This window comes from Sceloporus occidentalis, unplaced genomic scaffold (assembly GCF_023333645.1).
Source record: "Sceloporus occidentalis isolate IW3139 unplaced genomic scaffold, rSceOcc1.0.p SCAF_63, whole genome shotgun sequence".
NCBI classification, from domain to species: Eukaryota; Metazoa; Chordata; class Lepidosauria; order Squamata; family Phrynosomatidae; genus Sceloporus; species Sceloporus occidentalis.
In genome coordinates this window covers 40,228-57,286 of record NW_028317043.1, presented here as the reverse complement: position 1 = coordinate 57,286, position 17,059 = coordinate 40,228, and the positions used below count along the sequence as shown (strand labels likewise).

Genomic DNA, 17,059 nt, shown 5'->3' with positions numbered 1-17,059 from the left:
CCACGTGGATCGGAAAGTCGCACCTTTTTTTTTTTTTCCATGTATGTGATCCCAAATCAAACATTTTATCACCAAAACTGAAAAAAAGGGGCGTCTTGGTTTTGTTCTCACCCCACACACTTCATGCAAATGTTGGGATCCATAAACAATGTGTACAAAGAACTCAGCTCTGGGGGGGGGCATATCACAACGAGGATGGTAAAGACGGCCGCCTGCTTTTAACTTAAAATGTTCACGAAACGGGACCGCCCCGGCTTTATTTTTCTTGCAGCAGCGCGGGGATGTTGATATTCCATCCTATGGCCTGACGGTCAAAGCCACAGGTGAACAGATTGCAGGTAGTGTGATCTTCACTCCAGACGGAACAGGAAACCATCCTACGGTGGCCCTGAAAACGTATGAAAAAAAATATGCCGTTTATTATAATAAAAGGGTAGCGGCGTTCAACGGAAATATCAATTTAAATATATTCTTGTGTTCCAAAAATATAACAAAAAAACCTAAAGAAAAAGTAAAAATCGCCCCCAAATCCTTTCCTCTTGCACACTCTATTAGAGTGTACCTGTTCCTCGGTTCCTACCTGGAAAGGTTATTTCAACTATCAGAATCTTTTCTAACTCAAGTAATGACAGATGCAGAAAAGAAAAGTGCTAGTATGATAAAATGGTTGAAAAAAAAAAAAAGCATAAAGAGAGGAAAAAACACCAAATGATGATTTTTCGCATTCTACTGATTCACGGGGAGGACAGGGGGTTACCGGACTCCTCTTACATGAAGACCCCAGTAATTTGGATCTGGCTCAGCAGGTCCTTGTATATCCTCAGGACCTTCTTATTCTGACAGACCACCGGCAGTTTAATGACAACGTTTTCAGAACAAACGCTCTACAGAACGCGCAGTCTCGCTTACGGCTTTAAGGCCAGAGTCAAGATGCGGATTGTGACCCCATACATGTCGTGTTTTGTCGTGAACGGGTTAAAGTCCCTTATACATACCTGTCTGTTACTGCGGGGAAGGCGAGCTAATCTAACACCTGCCATGTCAAATAACCGGACTTGTCGGTTGTCATGGGGTAGGGCAATAATCCTTTGGCCCACAGACACGCTTATCCTGCAAAAGAGAAAAAAAATGAAGTTAACTTGATCAAATCCGTCCAGAACGCAATACACAAGATCAACATTTACGCTTTACAAGTCCAATTATCCCAGTCCAAGCGATGCTCCACAAGTAATAAGAAGTTATGAGCCTAACTGTAGCCCAAGAGATGACAGAGGGGGTCCGCAGATGGATGTTTCACCCCTTAACCCCTTAAGGACCAGGCTGTGTTTTACCTATTGTACCATTGGGACCGAGGCTGTTTTAATACTTTTGCGGTGTTCGTGTTTAGATGTAATTTTCTCTTCACTCATTTAGTGAACCCACACAAATTATATGTTGTTTTTTTCAGGACAAGAAGGGCTTTCTTCAGATACCATTGTTTTAATCATATTATCTAATTTCCCATAAAAAAAATAATAAAATATGATGAAAAATGTAAAAAAAAAACCACATTTTCTGACTTTTACCCCAAAAATCTTTTACTCAACCAAAAAAGCTAATGAAAAAACCTACTAAATATATTCTACTATTTGTCCTGAGTTTAGAAATACCCAATGTTTTTATGTTTTTTTGGGTTTTTTCTGCACGTTATGGAGCATTAAGTACAGGTAGCGTTTTGCTATTTCAAAACCATTTTTTCCAAATCTGGTAATTCTTCCCCCCATGTGCCATTTCGGGTATCTTTGAAGCCGGCCAATGCAATTTACCCCATCAAATCATATATTTTTGAAAACTAGACACCCCAAGGTATTTCAAATGCTAGTATTTTAACCCTTTCCATGCATGAGATTCTACCACCAGCCTTTGCCACACTTTGTGTTAGTATTTTTTGGTATTTTTTTTTACACAAATTGTACTTTGGGTATACATTTATAGCTCCAGGTATACGTCACTATCAAACAACACCCTAATATGTGTTCAATAACATCTCTCGAGTACAGTGATACCACCCATGCATGGGTTTGACTGCTGTTTGGGGTTAAAAGGCCACATTTGGGAAGTGCGCTTTTTTTCCCCTATTTTGGTCAGTCTGTGCCTATGCCCTATCTTTGAGCCTGGCCACTACAATTTACCTCATAAAACCATATATTTTTGAAAACTAGACACCCCAAGGTACTTAAAATGGTAGTATTTAACCCTTTCCATGCATCAGATTCTACCACCAGCCTTTGCCACACTTTGTGGTAGTATTTTTTTTTTTTTTCCCACACAAATTGTACTTTGGGTATAAATTTATAGCTCCAGGTATACGTCACTATCAAACAACACCCTAATATGTGTTCAGGAACATCTCCCGAGTTCATTCATACCCCACATGTATGGGTTTGTCTGGTGTTTGAGGTTAAAATGCCACATTTTGGAAGTGCACTTTTTTTTTCCCCCATTTCGGTCAGTCTGTGCCTATGCCCTATCTTTGAGCCCGGCCACTCAAATTTACCCCATCAAACCATTCATTTTTTTAAATTAGACACCCCTTGGGTATTTGAAATGCTTTTATTTAAATTTTTCCACGTCAGGATTTTTGGGAAGATACAGCGCTAATTTTAGCACTTGCTCATAATAATAAACTTTATTTTTTTATTTTACTCTTTTTGGACTTTTTTTTTACATTTTGCTGGAACTGGATAGTTCCTCTAAAGCATAATAATTTTTAAATGTTACCATGTTTTTTTTAAGCTTTTTCTTTTTTTTAATTTTTTTTTTAAATATTTTACTAATCACAGTGATTAGAAAGCTGGCCTCCATTGACTTGTATGGTTGAATGCAGTACCTGTATTCAACCAGCAAGTGGAGCCAGAGTTCTCTAGAAGGTCAGGAGACCGTCTAGCGAACTTTTTCAACTTTATTATTTTTTTTCCCGGGCCGCCGCCATCTTGCGGATGGTGAAGACTGCGTGCAGCTGCGGCTGTGACCGCTCTCCGGAGCGGTCACAGTCCATCAAGAGGTAAGTGTTTGGTGTCGCTGGATGCCTCCTGATCGAGGCATTCCAGCGACACCATTGAAGTTTAGGAGGTGATCGTTGATCGCCTCCTAAACGCTTTTAAAACGGGCGTCCGCCGCCATACAATGTATGGCGGCTGTTGACGCCCCGGGGAGGGGCCAGACATGGCCCATCATGCCGATCTCGGTGTTGCTGAATGCCTCGACATCGAGGCATTACAGCAACACCGTTTAAGCTTAGAAAGTGATCATTGATCACTTTCCAAGCTTGTTTAAGTCTGATGACGTGTCAGGCACGTCATAGGTCGTTAAGTGACCGTTTTGCATGACGTGCCTGACCCGGCAATGGACGTTAAGGGGTTAATATTAAGGATCAGCTCTGCAGAAGAAGCTCAAGGGTTTGGAACCAGAACCTTAAACTCTTCCGCAAACTCCACAGTTCGTGAATAGAGGTTAAAGACTGAAAGAGCAAGATGATGCCGGCTACAAGGAGTGATGAACACGTAAATACCCCTCGCGAAGGACTTCACCATAACCCCTTCACTCCCGAGCCCCGTAAGTTACAGCTCGGCACATTTAACAAAGAAGCGATGGAGCTCACACGTATCGCAGAAACACAGCTATGTACGCCCACCTACATGCCAATCAAAGCCGCCTTGTCACTGAAGACGCACGATTACTTTACACCTAGTCCCGGGCCTTCATGTCCCTGCTCCGCACCTTCTGATCTATAGGTTCGCGTAGGTCTCGGGCACTCGTACAGAGCAGCCCCCAGTAACAGCGATTACTTTAAAGAAGAACCGCCTTATGGCTTTTAGCACCAATAAATTAGTTTCATATCCCATGAGACTTACTTATAACGGCTACTTTATATCAGTAGAGTTGTGTGTAAGGGGAGGAATAATCCTGTATATGCAGATTGGATTTGAATAATGCTCCTGAATGAATATATGTTGCATCTTCATTCAACACGCGATATAATTACGGATTAGTAGCGGCCATCGTCGTTGCAGAATGGTTTTAGGAAAGGATATTCTCTCGCACACTTAAAACAGAGTTGATGTTAAAACAGGGCGTTCTTTTCATGGTCTCTGCAATCATGTCTGTATCGAGGTTACTTCAATTACAAAAACCTTTCCTAACTCATGTAACATCCCCGCTTTACATTAAGGAATGGCATTATACGGCCCTCTATCCTGACTCCGGGTCATACGGTTATTTATAGAGCTTTTAATGCTGTTAAATCAGAAACATTTCTTGTATTTCACCTCAGTGACTGAGCTATACATTATGCAGGGCCAGGTCCGCCCATTCAGTGCGACATTCATGCACATTGGAGGGTAAGAACCTCCAGAAAACACTAATTTGACGGCTGATGAGAACAATTCGTGTCTTCTAGGCGGCTATAAAAACGTTACGTGCTTTACGTTCTGTTACTCCGTCTGTGTTTACATTCCCTCCCCGCATTAAGCTCTACCCCTTACTATTATTGGGGGGGGGTTATCACAAATACTGTACTGCAGCCTCTATCTCAGCGATCACGTTGGCCGATTTTTACCTGTTCACCGCAGAATCGGTACGGATCGTTGCGATTGGCGATCTCATGTTTTTTAAATCCCAAACCTTCACCGTGCGGTCGTCGCTGCCCGAGACAACATTGTCACCCACCGTGAACACAGCGGACGTCACGGTACTAGAGGAACAAGAAAAATACATAGAAAATGACATCTGAATAAAGTAAAACTTTTTTGATGACAGCTTTAAAAATAACTAAATGCTTAAATTAAAATACCTATAGCTTGCACCATCAATCATATCACCTGTTTCAAGTATACTTAAAAGGATGAGATCACTGGCAGCCTGTGGCAGAGTCTGCATTATAACTCCCGCTCTTCTCCTCCCCCACCCTTACTGCCTGTACCAATCAGCAACAGCCAGCAACTTAACAATAGCGGAGAGATAACCGATTGGGGCATCATAACCACAAAAAGAAGTGTGGATGTGGGAAAAGTGGCAGAACCCCCTAAATGTATTGCATCAATTTAGAAAATTCCTTTTACATAACTGGATTTAATGTTCCATCAACTACCCTCAAAGGTTTGGGGTCACTGAGCTGCTTTCATGGAAAACAAGGACATTTCTGTCTGTAACAAAATTATAAAAGGGTTTTCTGACTATCAATTAGCCTTTTAAACTTGGAACACAGGAGTGATGGGAGTGATAAAAGGCCATTGGGACACAGGAGTGATGGGAGTGATAAAGGGCCATTGGGACACAGGAGTGATGGGAGTGATAAAGGGCCATTGGGACACAGGAGTGATGGGAGTGATAAAGGCCTCTGTACGCCTATGAAAATATTCCATTATTATTATTTTTTAATTTAATTAAGACAAATAAGAATAGAATGCCGTGGTTTTGTCAAACTAGCGGACACTTTTCTTGCTTAGTCCTGCAACGACCAAGAATGTAGAGAAAACAAGATAAGATTTTGCGAGCTTTATGCCAGAGAAAATAAAGAGCACGTTTTCTGTCCGCAGCCATCACATTAATTCAGGTTTTCCAGCTTATCGTCTCGTTGCATTTGATTTCGTGACACACGCCTTGGAAAGGGGTCATGCACATCCAGTTCTTAGAATTTTGTAATTTTCATTTAAAATGTCAGTTGTTTCTGTCATTTCCCTGGTACTGTGAGAATTTGATTTCATGTTCTATTCCGTCTGCTGATTAGAGATTAACACTATCCGGGTTACAAAAGGCCCAATTTACGCGAGCCCTCTTAATTTAAATTGACATCAAATTAGGTTCTAATTAGGACCTGACCATACTGCATTAATGAGACAAAGTTGGTTAATGTAATTTCCGAGCGTTGCATCATTTCGTATAAAATTATGTGGCAGCTAAATCAGTTCTGCTCCCTTAGTGTCTTGACATGAAAGGGGCAATCGCTGATTTGGCAAAGTGCCGTCAGCCTCTATGACACTTTCTTAAAGTAACAGCCAAGGGCGCAGGGAGAAAAATATGCATTTAAAAAAAAAATAAAAAAAACCAAAAAAAAAAAACCAAAGAGATCCCACCATATCATCCGATGTCAGTAGTACCACTTAAATCACGGCCCTTAACCGTATCCAAGAAGCGAGTGCCCTTCAATCACTCAGAGGAACCACCATACTGCCTATAAGCCTACATCATAAAGCAAGCAAATCACAGGACAACATATACATCACATCAACTTATAGAGCGCAGCAGATATAGCAGATCCTGTAAGCGCTATTACAATCGTGTTACAACTCATGAGATACAATTTGACAATAAGATGAACACATGTTCAGGTATACCGGTACATAAGAAGAAGAAGAGGGTCCTGCTATCTATCAGGAAGCTTAGGGTAAAGGAGACGGACGAAGAGGGGCTGCTTGGGTGATGATTCGTAGCGATGTGTGGTGTGGGAAAAGTCATTGGCATGGAGATGATGCAGACTGGGGTAGAGGAGAACAGATTGTAAGCTTCTCTGGAGAACTGGGTTTAAAATGAAGCCGCTTAGTGAGTTGCAATAATCCAGACAGAAGATATGGTTGGGCAACTGGACACGAGGGGTGAGCGGAGTCGAATGTGAGACCAAGAACCATGCTTGCTCTGTCAGGTAGAATGAGGAATTCTCAACAGTGTGGGGTCAGGAATTGAGTCTCCACTCAGTCTTGGAGATGTTGTGCTTCAGGTAGTGTACCCAGAATGCAATTTCAGTTAGTAAGGCAAGTCAGAAGAGAGGGTGAGGGGTCAGGAGGGGAAAGATAAATTAACAAGCCATCGGTGCAGAGGTGGGGCAGTTAGTTGTCGCCGGAGGGAAGGAGTAGGAGAGTAATGAGCACCGAGAGACACCAACAGATAGCAGAAGGGGAGAGGAACAAGTGCCAGAGAAGAAGACACTAAAGGTACGGTCAGAGATGTAGGATCCGAACCAGGAGGGAGGCATGTCAGAGATGCTATAAGAATGAGGGGTTTCCAGGAGAATTGGGTGGTCCATCGTGTCGAGAGATCGTTAGTAATTTGGGTGAACGGAGAGTGTTGCGGAAGGAATCCAGATTGTGACGTGGTGCGCAGAGAGTAAAGACAATGGTTTGGGCTTTTGAAACGTTACATGTTCCGGTAGTTTGGAGGCCGGGAGAGAAGGGAGTTAAATGGAGGGGGGGGGGGTGAGATCTAAGGGTCTAATTTACCTAAAAGAAAAACCCTAACAGTTTTTGTATATGAAAAATGTATGCATCAGCCAAACTGTCTCTTCTTGCTACAGAAACTTGGTAGGGTTTTCCCTTCACAGTACTAAGTTAAGCTAAACTTGCATCTCACCGCCAAATATCCTTTTAGTTTAGTGTTTTACAGAAATTATTCTGCTCCAAGTCGGGACTGGCCGCACAGAGGGTACATACAGCATATTAAAATACATATACACTATATGGACTAAAGTATTGGGACACCTGACCTTTACATCAACAGGGACTTTGATGACATCACATTATAAATACACAGACATTAATATGTAGTTGGTCCCCCATACAAGATGGGAATTATTGCCCATTCATCCAGTAGAGTATTTGTGAGGTCAGGCGCTAATGTTGGATGAGACGCCCGGCTCACAATCTGTTCCAGTTTGTCCAAAATGTCTCGGAATTCTGAAGGGGACATACCAAGACATTTAATACGATGCTATTATTTATACATACATATGTATATACACACACACTATATATACACATATATATATATATATATATATATATATATATATATATATATATATATATATATATATATACACACACACACACACATACACATATATATACACACACACACATATATACACACATACATATATACATATATATATGGGCTTTAGTATAGTTTTAGGTCCAGAAAGCCTGAGAAAAAGCACAATGAAACAGGAACAGGACAATCCTTCAAGAATTACCGCGTAAAGAAACATCACCTAATGAGAATGTAAATCTGAATATCTAACAGGCCCCGTTTGTTACAATGAATTGGGATTCTTCAAAGCTCACAGTGCTAATTCTTATGTCTCAAACTCTTCAGAAGCATTACGAGCTTTTTTAACATCTTGTGAATATACAGTCCTGTAAAAGGAAATTCAATTCAGACCTTACATGAAATAAAGTATCAGCAGTGACATATTAAGGGTACACTCACTAAACAGAGTTTTACGTTTACTATGGATTTGGCAAAAAAAACAAGCAAGGAAATGTAAATCCGGCATTTTAGTAACAGCTTTTAATTATGGCCAGAGGCGCGCTAGGTGTGTGCCCGCGCGTTGGGAGGAGTGTGTTATGTGACCCCCGAAAAGATAAGGCCCGAGTGTGGTAAGAAGAAGGGACGGAGAGTTGGGGTGAGCAGCCAGCTTGGCTGAAAAAGAGCAATAGAGTGGGAGAGAGAGAGTGTGTGTGTGTAACTGTATAGAGTTAAGAGAGCGAGTGTTAGTGTATGGTGTTAGCATGTGTGTGTAACTGTATGGTGGTGAGGGGGAGATAAGTGTATGGTGTTAGATTGATTGTGTGTTATGGTATGGTGTTACGGTGAGCGGGTGTTTTAGTTACAGGGGGAGCAGAAGGAATACCGCAGACAGATGCCACTAACCCTAGGCTCACCCTGATTGGGGGAATATCAGGAACCTGCAACTCACCTTAAAAATGGATACAAGTAAAACTGAGTTCCCGGGGCTCACTGACCTCACCGACTGTCACACAGGTCTTAGTTACATCAAACTTAATAAGGAACACCACCTGCTGCTTGTTCCTTTTGAGCGACTCCAAATTTAATTAAATCTTAGAAGATGAAAGACATCACAACTGCATAGTTTTTAGCATTTTGTACCGTAATTTCCTTATTCGTCTAACTGCGCACCACATTATTAGATGATACATATGTAACAAATGAAAAGTAGAAGACGTAATTAGTGCCCTGGAGCCCGATAGAGTTTAAAATAATACAGGATCTGTAAAGGTCCAAGTCCCAAAAAAGAGACGTCCGCTTTCCTAACGCGAAATAGAGCTTTCTGGAGTCGGCGAGGGTTAACACAAGAAGAAGCAGCGGCGTCTCCAGAGCAGAAAGCAAAGCAATTTATCAACGTCCCCTTATGCAAAAACCGGCAAACACAAAACATCACATTTATCAAGTGAAGACACGTCAGAGCTTCAACGCCACTTGGATAAATAGACATATCAATAAGTTATAAGAGATGAAGGGGAATTAGAAAAACAATGTGTTTCGTGTCACATTTGCTAAGCAACAACACCGTCGACCGAACGGACCGTAACAAGTCTTCCGAACGCGGATGAAAACAGCTATTGTCATTCCGAGCGAGAGCTCGGCAACGCTACAATTCACCACGCATCTGTAAGGAAGAATCTCGGGAACAAACGAGATACGATTTGGAATCCTGAGAATCAGTTGAGCTGCCTTTTTAAAAAAAATAAAAAAAAAAAAAAAAAAATCACTATTGGGTTAACCACCGCTTAAATTACTTTTTGACTAAATGAATGTTTAAAATGGATAAGAAAGCCCCGCCAGGAGGCCAGTGGACCATGTGTTAATGGGATGCTATAAGACATTAAGATTTTCATAACTCACAGGTATGACGGCAAAAAAAAAATAAAAAAATTAAATTGCGTGTACCGACAGCATGGTCTACAGACACTTAAAGCCCCCGGTCTCGCAGGGAGTGCGGTGCGATGCTACGATCCTCCGAAAAAGATTCCGGCTCTGCCAAACCTCAGCAAAACTAATTTATCTTGTCGTGGGGAGCAGCCGAGCATGTACTTCCAGCTGACAAAAAGGCACTTTTTTCACCACACACCACTGCCCGATCTGGAACATTCTGCTCCCTCCGTGGGTCTCAATCAACGGAAATACTGTGATGCTGGCACTCCTCATTAGGATGAACAGCTGTCTCCCCAGTCACACAGAGATCGGGGACTGTTTCGCATAACAATCTGCGGAGATTTTACACATAGGGGGGACAAAAAAAAAAATATGATGTAAGGGATGCTGGACCATGAAATGCTGATGCGGTGGGATCTTAGGAGGCATCAAATCCCAAGATTAACCCTCAATTCCCATTATTTGTAGAACAGCCTGTCGTAGAAGCGGTTGTCACGAACACGTAAAGTCGGGACGTCCCTGAGTAATGTTATGAACGTAAGTAAAAGGGAGCCCATGTTCAACACATCTCAAGGAACTTCTGGTTACCGGCTCTATCGCAGGTCACGGTGGTCTGCCGGGGGCGTGCAGCACAGCTGGACGATCGCCGTACAGCCAAATCCATCCATCCCGATGCCAGAACCTGGAAACGGAAAACCTAGCGGGTTCTGATTTAGAACGCAGTGGGCTTTAACCACTTAATTGTGCTTTTATCTTATGTAATGTGAATGTAATTCACCTTTCAGGCAGTCTGATGGAAACTCTGTACTTTTGCTTTGATGGTTCTGTTGGAAATATCGATTATATAGGATTCCGGTTGATTATCTGTATCGTTCACACTTGGCGAGTGCATAAAACCAGGAAACGCGGGATAATCCCACCAGTCCGGGATAATCGGCCGAACCCGAAGAGCAAGGAGAACACATGAAACGGGCGCCGCTTCATTAGGCAGCCACAAGATTCATGCCCGGGTGTCTGTTATCAACAGTGGCCCATGAGGGCAAATTAGCATCCAGCCATGTTTCTGTTCATGAATTTTGCCTCCAAAACGCAGTGTTCGCAACTGACTTCTGCTATTAACCAGCATGCAACAAACTTTATGAGCAAGTATGTATGATTAAGGGAATGAATGAGTATTTGAATGAGTGAATTAATGTTTGTGAATGAGTGTGCGTGATAGCATGGATGTGTAAGTTGGTGTGGGGGGGATAGCATGGCATAGGGAGCCTGTAATCACACTCCTATCATGCCCAGGTTCTAGCATGTACTGGCTGCCTGGACATGATAGGAGTGTGATTGCTGTTAGCAATTATATATATAATATTGTTGATTTTCTTGTCCAATATTAAAAGTAACACACCAAAATTGGACAGAAAAATGCAACAACAGTATTAATATATATATGATTGTTAACAGCAATCACACTCTTATCATGCCCAGGCAACCAGTACATGCTAGAACATGGGTATGATAGGAGTGTGATTGCTGTTCATTATATATATATATATAATATATATATATATATATATATAATATAGTTACTGTGCATCTCTATCAACATAATACCAGCCTAGGGGAAGCCATGACATGTAAAGGTTTCCATAACAGCCTATTTACGTAAGGACTACCGCTATGGCATAAAACAGTCCCAAACCACCCAAAAACGGATCCCCATGTTCTGCGTAAGCGTCCGGCACACAGGGGGGGCGATTTCTTGAAAGATTCTCCCTCTATGGCGTTGCACGGGACTGCGGAATTTCTGATATATCTGGTGAGATCGAGCAAACACACTGGCTTTAGCACCGCAAAGCGAGATGATGATTCTTTGCCGAAAGTCTCAATTGCAAACTAATCAAGATTATCTACATAACGATCCGCCGCCTCCCTGCTTCCAGAGCCACTTTACGCAGATGTCATGAAAGGCACCTTTATAAATGATTGACACAAATACCTGTTTGAATAGTCAAAGTGATCCGGAAGAGGCCGTTTCTGCTCATCTATGGCAGGCAATTCTATCTCAGCCAGCTACACGGATTCCAAAATGCCTCGTAAAAGTAAATGAATTGTGACAAAAATTCTAATAGAAAAAAAATGGAAAATTGAACACGGCGCATTAAAGTGCTAGCGAGCAAAAAAAAAAAAAAAAAGATGGAGGGGAAAATATTACACATCAAACGAAAGTTAGCAGGAAAGAACTATTTTAAGTATTACGATCCCATTTCCTAGATCTCATTTTCTGGTTTTATTGCTGAATATTTGAGGAATTACACAACTACACATCGGCGTCATACAAGCGGGCACTGGAGACGGGGCGAAGGGAGGGCAGAGTGCAGACGAAGAGCCCATACATGTTCAAGGGAGTGTTCTGAAAACATAGAAGTCTCATCAACATGATTTAATAAGACGTTCAAGACTGCCAGTCCGTGCCGGCAGCTAAAGTGGGTCCAACCCGGAAAGCTGCCAGGTGCACTTTTACTAAAAATCTGTATAACCGTTCTGGACATATTTGGTAAAAAGCGACTATTTAGTCTCGACAATACGGTCCGCAGAAAGTTGCTATTTGACAATGTACACCGGATCATCCTCGTTGGGTCCATAGCTTTGCACGTTGCACAGGGTTGTGTGTATCCGTAGTCATCATTTATATGTATACCGGGTGTTAGCCCCCCCCCTTTAAAAAGGTCAATGAACATAGAAGTAATATAGAATAATAAATTAATTGATTACATGTATAGAAATTACAGGTATCGTTACAGTTACAGGGGAACGAAGCTGCTGCAGCTCCAGAAAACGAAATAATCTTTACTTTTCCAGGGGGAATTTTTTTTTTTTTACATTTATTTATTTTAATCTCGTTTAGTTAGCATGTCCAATCCACGGTAATTTTACATTAAACATGTAATTGTATGCAGCCTGCGCGGGTTCTCAGAACATCTTTACTCATCACAATTCTGCCGAATTATTTACAAGCACCGATCCCTCTGAATGATAAAGCCGACTCGGTTTGCTTTGTACATCCATTCCGTAAAGAGAAAGACCTGTTCCTGTATTCCACACCAAACACCTTACTGGGGATATTAACAATTAAACAATAAAAGTGGGTGACAGGTGGGGTAAAATGGAGACATTTCAACAATTTAAAAAGGGGGGGGGGGTCTACTGGTTTTGCACAATTAAGACAATGTGAAACTTGTGCTTTTTGTATGTTCCACGGCGCAGCGTTCTGGAATATGATGGCACTATATATATCACAATAAATAATAAGTCAGTCGGCGCGATATTTAGTTTAGCGGCTGGCGCCGTGGAAGATAAGGCAGACAGGGCCAACGTTAGTGAAATGTGCCGTCTACAACAATTAGACGGAAATATACGCTTTTCTCAGAACGGTCGACAGGTTTGTATTCTTTTTTGGCGTCTGGCCCTCGTTAGAGCATCTTGCTATTGGTACAAAAGAAGAAAGATCAGCTTTACTCCTACAAACGCTGGCTTGTTGTTTCCTTAAATCTCTGTTACAAAGTGCAGCGACAGCCTAAGCGCTGGATTTGGGGAGCAGAGAATAAAATGCTGAAGATTTGAGCACTGGAGGCAATTTATTCTACCCGGTAGCGCTCACGACAACAACGAGCACTATAAATAATATATATATATATATATATAAATAATATAAGCAGAGGCTCTGGGTCTTAACCTATGACATAAGATATGGCAGTCTTTAGAGGTCCTGATCCTCTCTGAATCAACACAATTTTTCTATTTATTAAAAAGGCACACACATTGTACATAATTTCTGCAAAAAAATTATATAAAAAATTAAAAATATATATAAAAAAAATTATATATATAAAATACATATTTTTTATTTTATAAATATATATATAAAAAATGTAATAAAATATATTATAAATATATATAAAAAATTTTGGGGGGGGAAAAAAAAAAAAAAAAAAAAAAAAAAAAAAGACAGCTGGCTTTGTATGTAACCACATTCTTCTGGGACCGGAGGGGTTAAACATAGGTGGAAACCTAACTCATGAAGTAGCGATTTAAATCTGGTATAGTTTGAGCGCCACCTGCTGGCGCGTCTCCATAACATACAATTTTTTTTTAAGACTTAGTCACATATTTGTACATTCCAAACGCAACTATGTCAAAATAAAAAAAAAAAAAAAAGATTCTTCAAAATAACAAAGACTTGCAATGTGCAAAATCATACATTAAAAGCCCTGTTTACGGGCAAACCCTGGACAGATTGTGGGTTTGTTAAAATTTGTGTGTGCGGCTGCGGCGGCGGCGTCTCTCATCCAGCCGAGGCTTATCGCTGAGCTGCAGGCGCTCTTAAGAAAAGCTCTTTATTAAGATATAGAAGCAATGAAATTATGAAAAGGCAAGCGGAGCATTCAAATAGTCCACACAAGCCATATTCCTGTAGTAAATCTTCATTCAGATAGCGAGCTCCAACTCGAGAGTATTACTAACCGAGTAATAAGCTTACGGATTTATAAATTGGAATATTTACGGGACAGATTTAGAATCCAAATTTATTACGGGGAGAAAAAAAAAAAAAAGTGCACAGGTGGGATAGGAGGATCCAATTAAAATGTATTAAAAAGGTATAGGGAAATTCATAAAAATAGACTGGATTTATAAGGTCGTGAAACTCGGAAAGGATATTAAAATTTGCTTTCAACAAGGATAACAGTGAAGCAATGAGCTTCTTAGTTAAAAGCATAACCAGCAATATTAATTCATTACATACATACCTATAAACATATGCTACTATTCAAAAGTTTGGGGTCACTTAGAATGTCCCTTAGTTTGCAAGAACGGCCAATTTTGTCCATTAAAATAACATTAAATGGATCAGAAATCCAGCACAGACGGGGTTAATGTTGTAAATGACTATTGTAGCTGGAAATGGATGATTTTTAATGGAATCTCTTCATAGGAGTACAGAGGACCTTTATCACTCCCATCACTCCTGCGTTCCAATGGCCCTTTATCACTCCCATCACTCCTGTGTTCCAATGGCCCTTTATCACTCCCATCACTCCTGTGTTCCAATGGCCCTTTATCACTCCCATCACTCCTGTGTTCCAATGGCCCTTTATCACTCCCATCACTCCTGTTTTCCAATGCCATGTTGTGTTCGCTGATCCAAGTTTAAAGGTCGTTAGAAAACCCTTTTGCAATTATGTCAGCAAATTATGTAAGAACACATTATTGATTGAAATCATTATTTATACCCGCCAGGTACTCAGCATTAGGTAAAAAACAATTGCCTAATATTAAAGGTGTGGTTCCACCTACACTGCTTTATTTAACACTTTTAAATATAGCATTACATACATCACTACGCATAGAGATAAATGCCCATGTATTTCCTAGAAATAATTATTATGAACAAAAAACATATCGGCTAAGGTTTATTTGCTTAACAGAAGGGTTAACACCGCGTTTTATCTTCCATAACCTAAAAACGCTTTCATCCCCTTTGCAAGTCTTAGGGACGCATTAAGCTGCACTTACTCTGTGTGGCCCTGGAAGACATTCACAGAATGTATCGAAGGGTCTCTGAAATCCCACAGACGGAACGTTGTGTCACGGGACGACGTCACCACCAAGCGCTGGGTGGGATGCGTACAGCAATGGGTTAATTCCTGGTCGTGACCTGAAATCACAAATAGTAACTGATTATTAACACAAACTGCCGGCTTCCCTTTAAACGGACGGCGTTATTTACTGCTGCGGTTAATGAACCGCGCAGGGTCATCTCGAGCTGAATGTCGTTATATGGCGTTATAAAAGCAATGCTGCATTACATCAGGTGGATTCAATATTTTAACGGACAGGTTTGGAGAAGTAACAGCACTGATCTGGCCTCCGTGCCACGAGACATCAGAGATATCACATGCACCTCCCCCGCGGAGCATACGTAGCATTTAATTACAAAAATGTATTGTGCACAGGTGATCACCTTAGATGTGTGAAGAATATACGTTCAGTCGCACGTAAGCGTCTTCATTTCTCTGCCTTGTTTTTGAATAATCTCGTGGAAACCTGACAACGCTCACTTGCCGGTTTTCATGCCGACGCATCCCTCTCCGAGTGGCATATTTACCTTCAGCACTGCCCCAGGCCTAACCCAGGACAGCTCCAAAAGCCACCCTTTCTGAGCCGCCATGCTGACTGCGTGACATCATATCCCGACGCTCCGTTTATTGCATGTGTCGCCCGAGACTGGAGTAAACTACGGAGTACAGACCTCCATGATGGTAATGGGCCAGTTGGGGAGATCTGCGATCTCATCCTTTAACTGGCCCATTGAGGAATGCCAGTACAGGGTGCCCCATCGCCCAATAGGGTAACCGGCCCCTTGAGATGCAGCAGAGGGGCCCGGACCTGCCCCCCTAGGACACATCGGAATACGTCGTTGCCACCCGGCAGAATAGTCTATCTACCCCTTTCATTTCTTGATGTTCATCAGTTTTGCAGGAGCTCAGAAGAGTTGCTCTAGAGGCTTAAGAGTGGCAGTAATGGGTATAGGAACAGCAGGAAAGGCGTTTACGCACTAAAATGTATCCATAAAATACAATATTATTTTAAACACATCGTTGGGGTACACTGAATGACTCAAACGGACATTAAAAGTCTCAAGAAAAGCCCCCTCCCCATCTCACCGCACCCCCTGAAACAAAAGGGTCCCGCTTTGGCCATTTGAAGAGTTGGGAGGTATGAGTTACGGTGACATCCATCGGCAGAAAGTCTCCCGGCTTGGGCTTTAGCCAAGCAATGCCACCGAGGAACCGTTTAGTAAATAGCCAGCTTCATAACCAAGCTGCCGGTAACACCGCTAGTACAGGCAATAAAAATGGGAGACTACGAAGGAGAAAATATACACCCACGACAGAGTCTGCGCAAGTTTATCAAGAAATTGTGAAAGCTGAATAAGGAATAAAGCAGCGAGAGGAAGAAGAAGCGAAAGGACGGAGCAATGGAAGAGAAAGTAAGATAAAGACAAACCGCTGCCTCCAGCCTAAAAGAGCTGCGCTGGCCAAGGTATCAATAGATTTTTATTGGTTATAAATGAGGCAAGAACCCCGGACCCAGCACACGATGTCTCTCTAAGGATATCCACCTCAGACCACAGAACCTGCACACCTGGACTTCAAATTACATTCAGAATATACACCGATCAGCCATAACATTATAGTGCAAACTGTTCAAAAAGTTAACGCTGGATCTGATAGAAAGGTGTCAGAACACACAGTGCATCGTATGGGGTCACGTAGCCGCAGACCCCTGTCTGACCCCT

The 17,059-nt window shown here is 41.7% G+C and overlaps 1 protein-coding gene across 2 annotated transcripts in view; it reads right to left on the bottom strand.

The window, feature by feature from the left end:
* Positions 1-256: 256 nt before the first annotated feature.
* The window catches only part of LOC149287163 (WD repeat-containing protein 37), a 39,701-nt gene continuing 22,898 nt past the window's right edge, over positions 257-17,059 (bottom strand). For both annotated transcript variants that reach the window (XM_089493203.1, XM_089493204.1), the window contains 4 exons: positions 15,274-15,415; positions 4,598-4,732; positions 996-1,110; positions 257-388 (listed from right to left, as the gene is read on the bottom strand). In XM_089493203.1, the coding sequence (XP_089349329.1) occupies positions 257-388; positions 996-1,110; positions 4,598-4,732; positions 15,274-15,415 (524 nt within the window). The remainder of the gene's footprint in view (positions 389-995; positions 1,111-4,597; positions 4,733-15,273; positions 15,416-17,059) is intronic.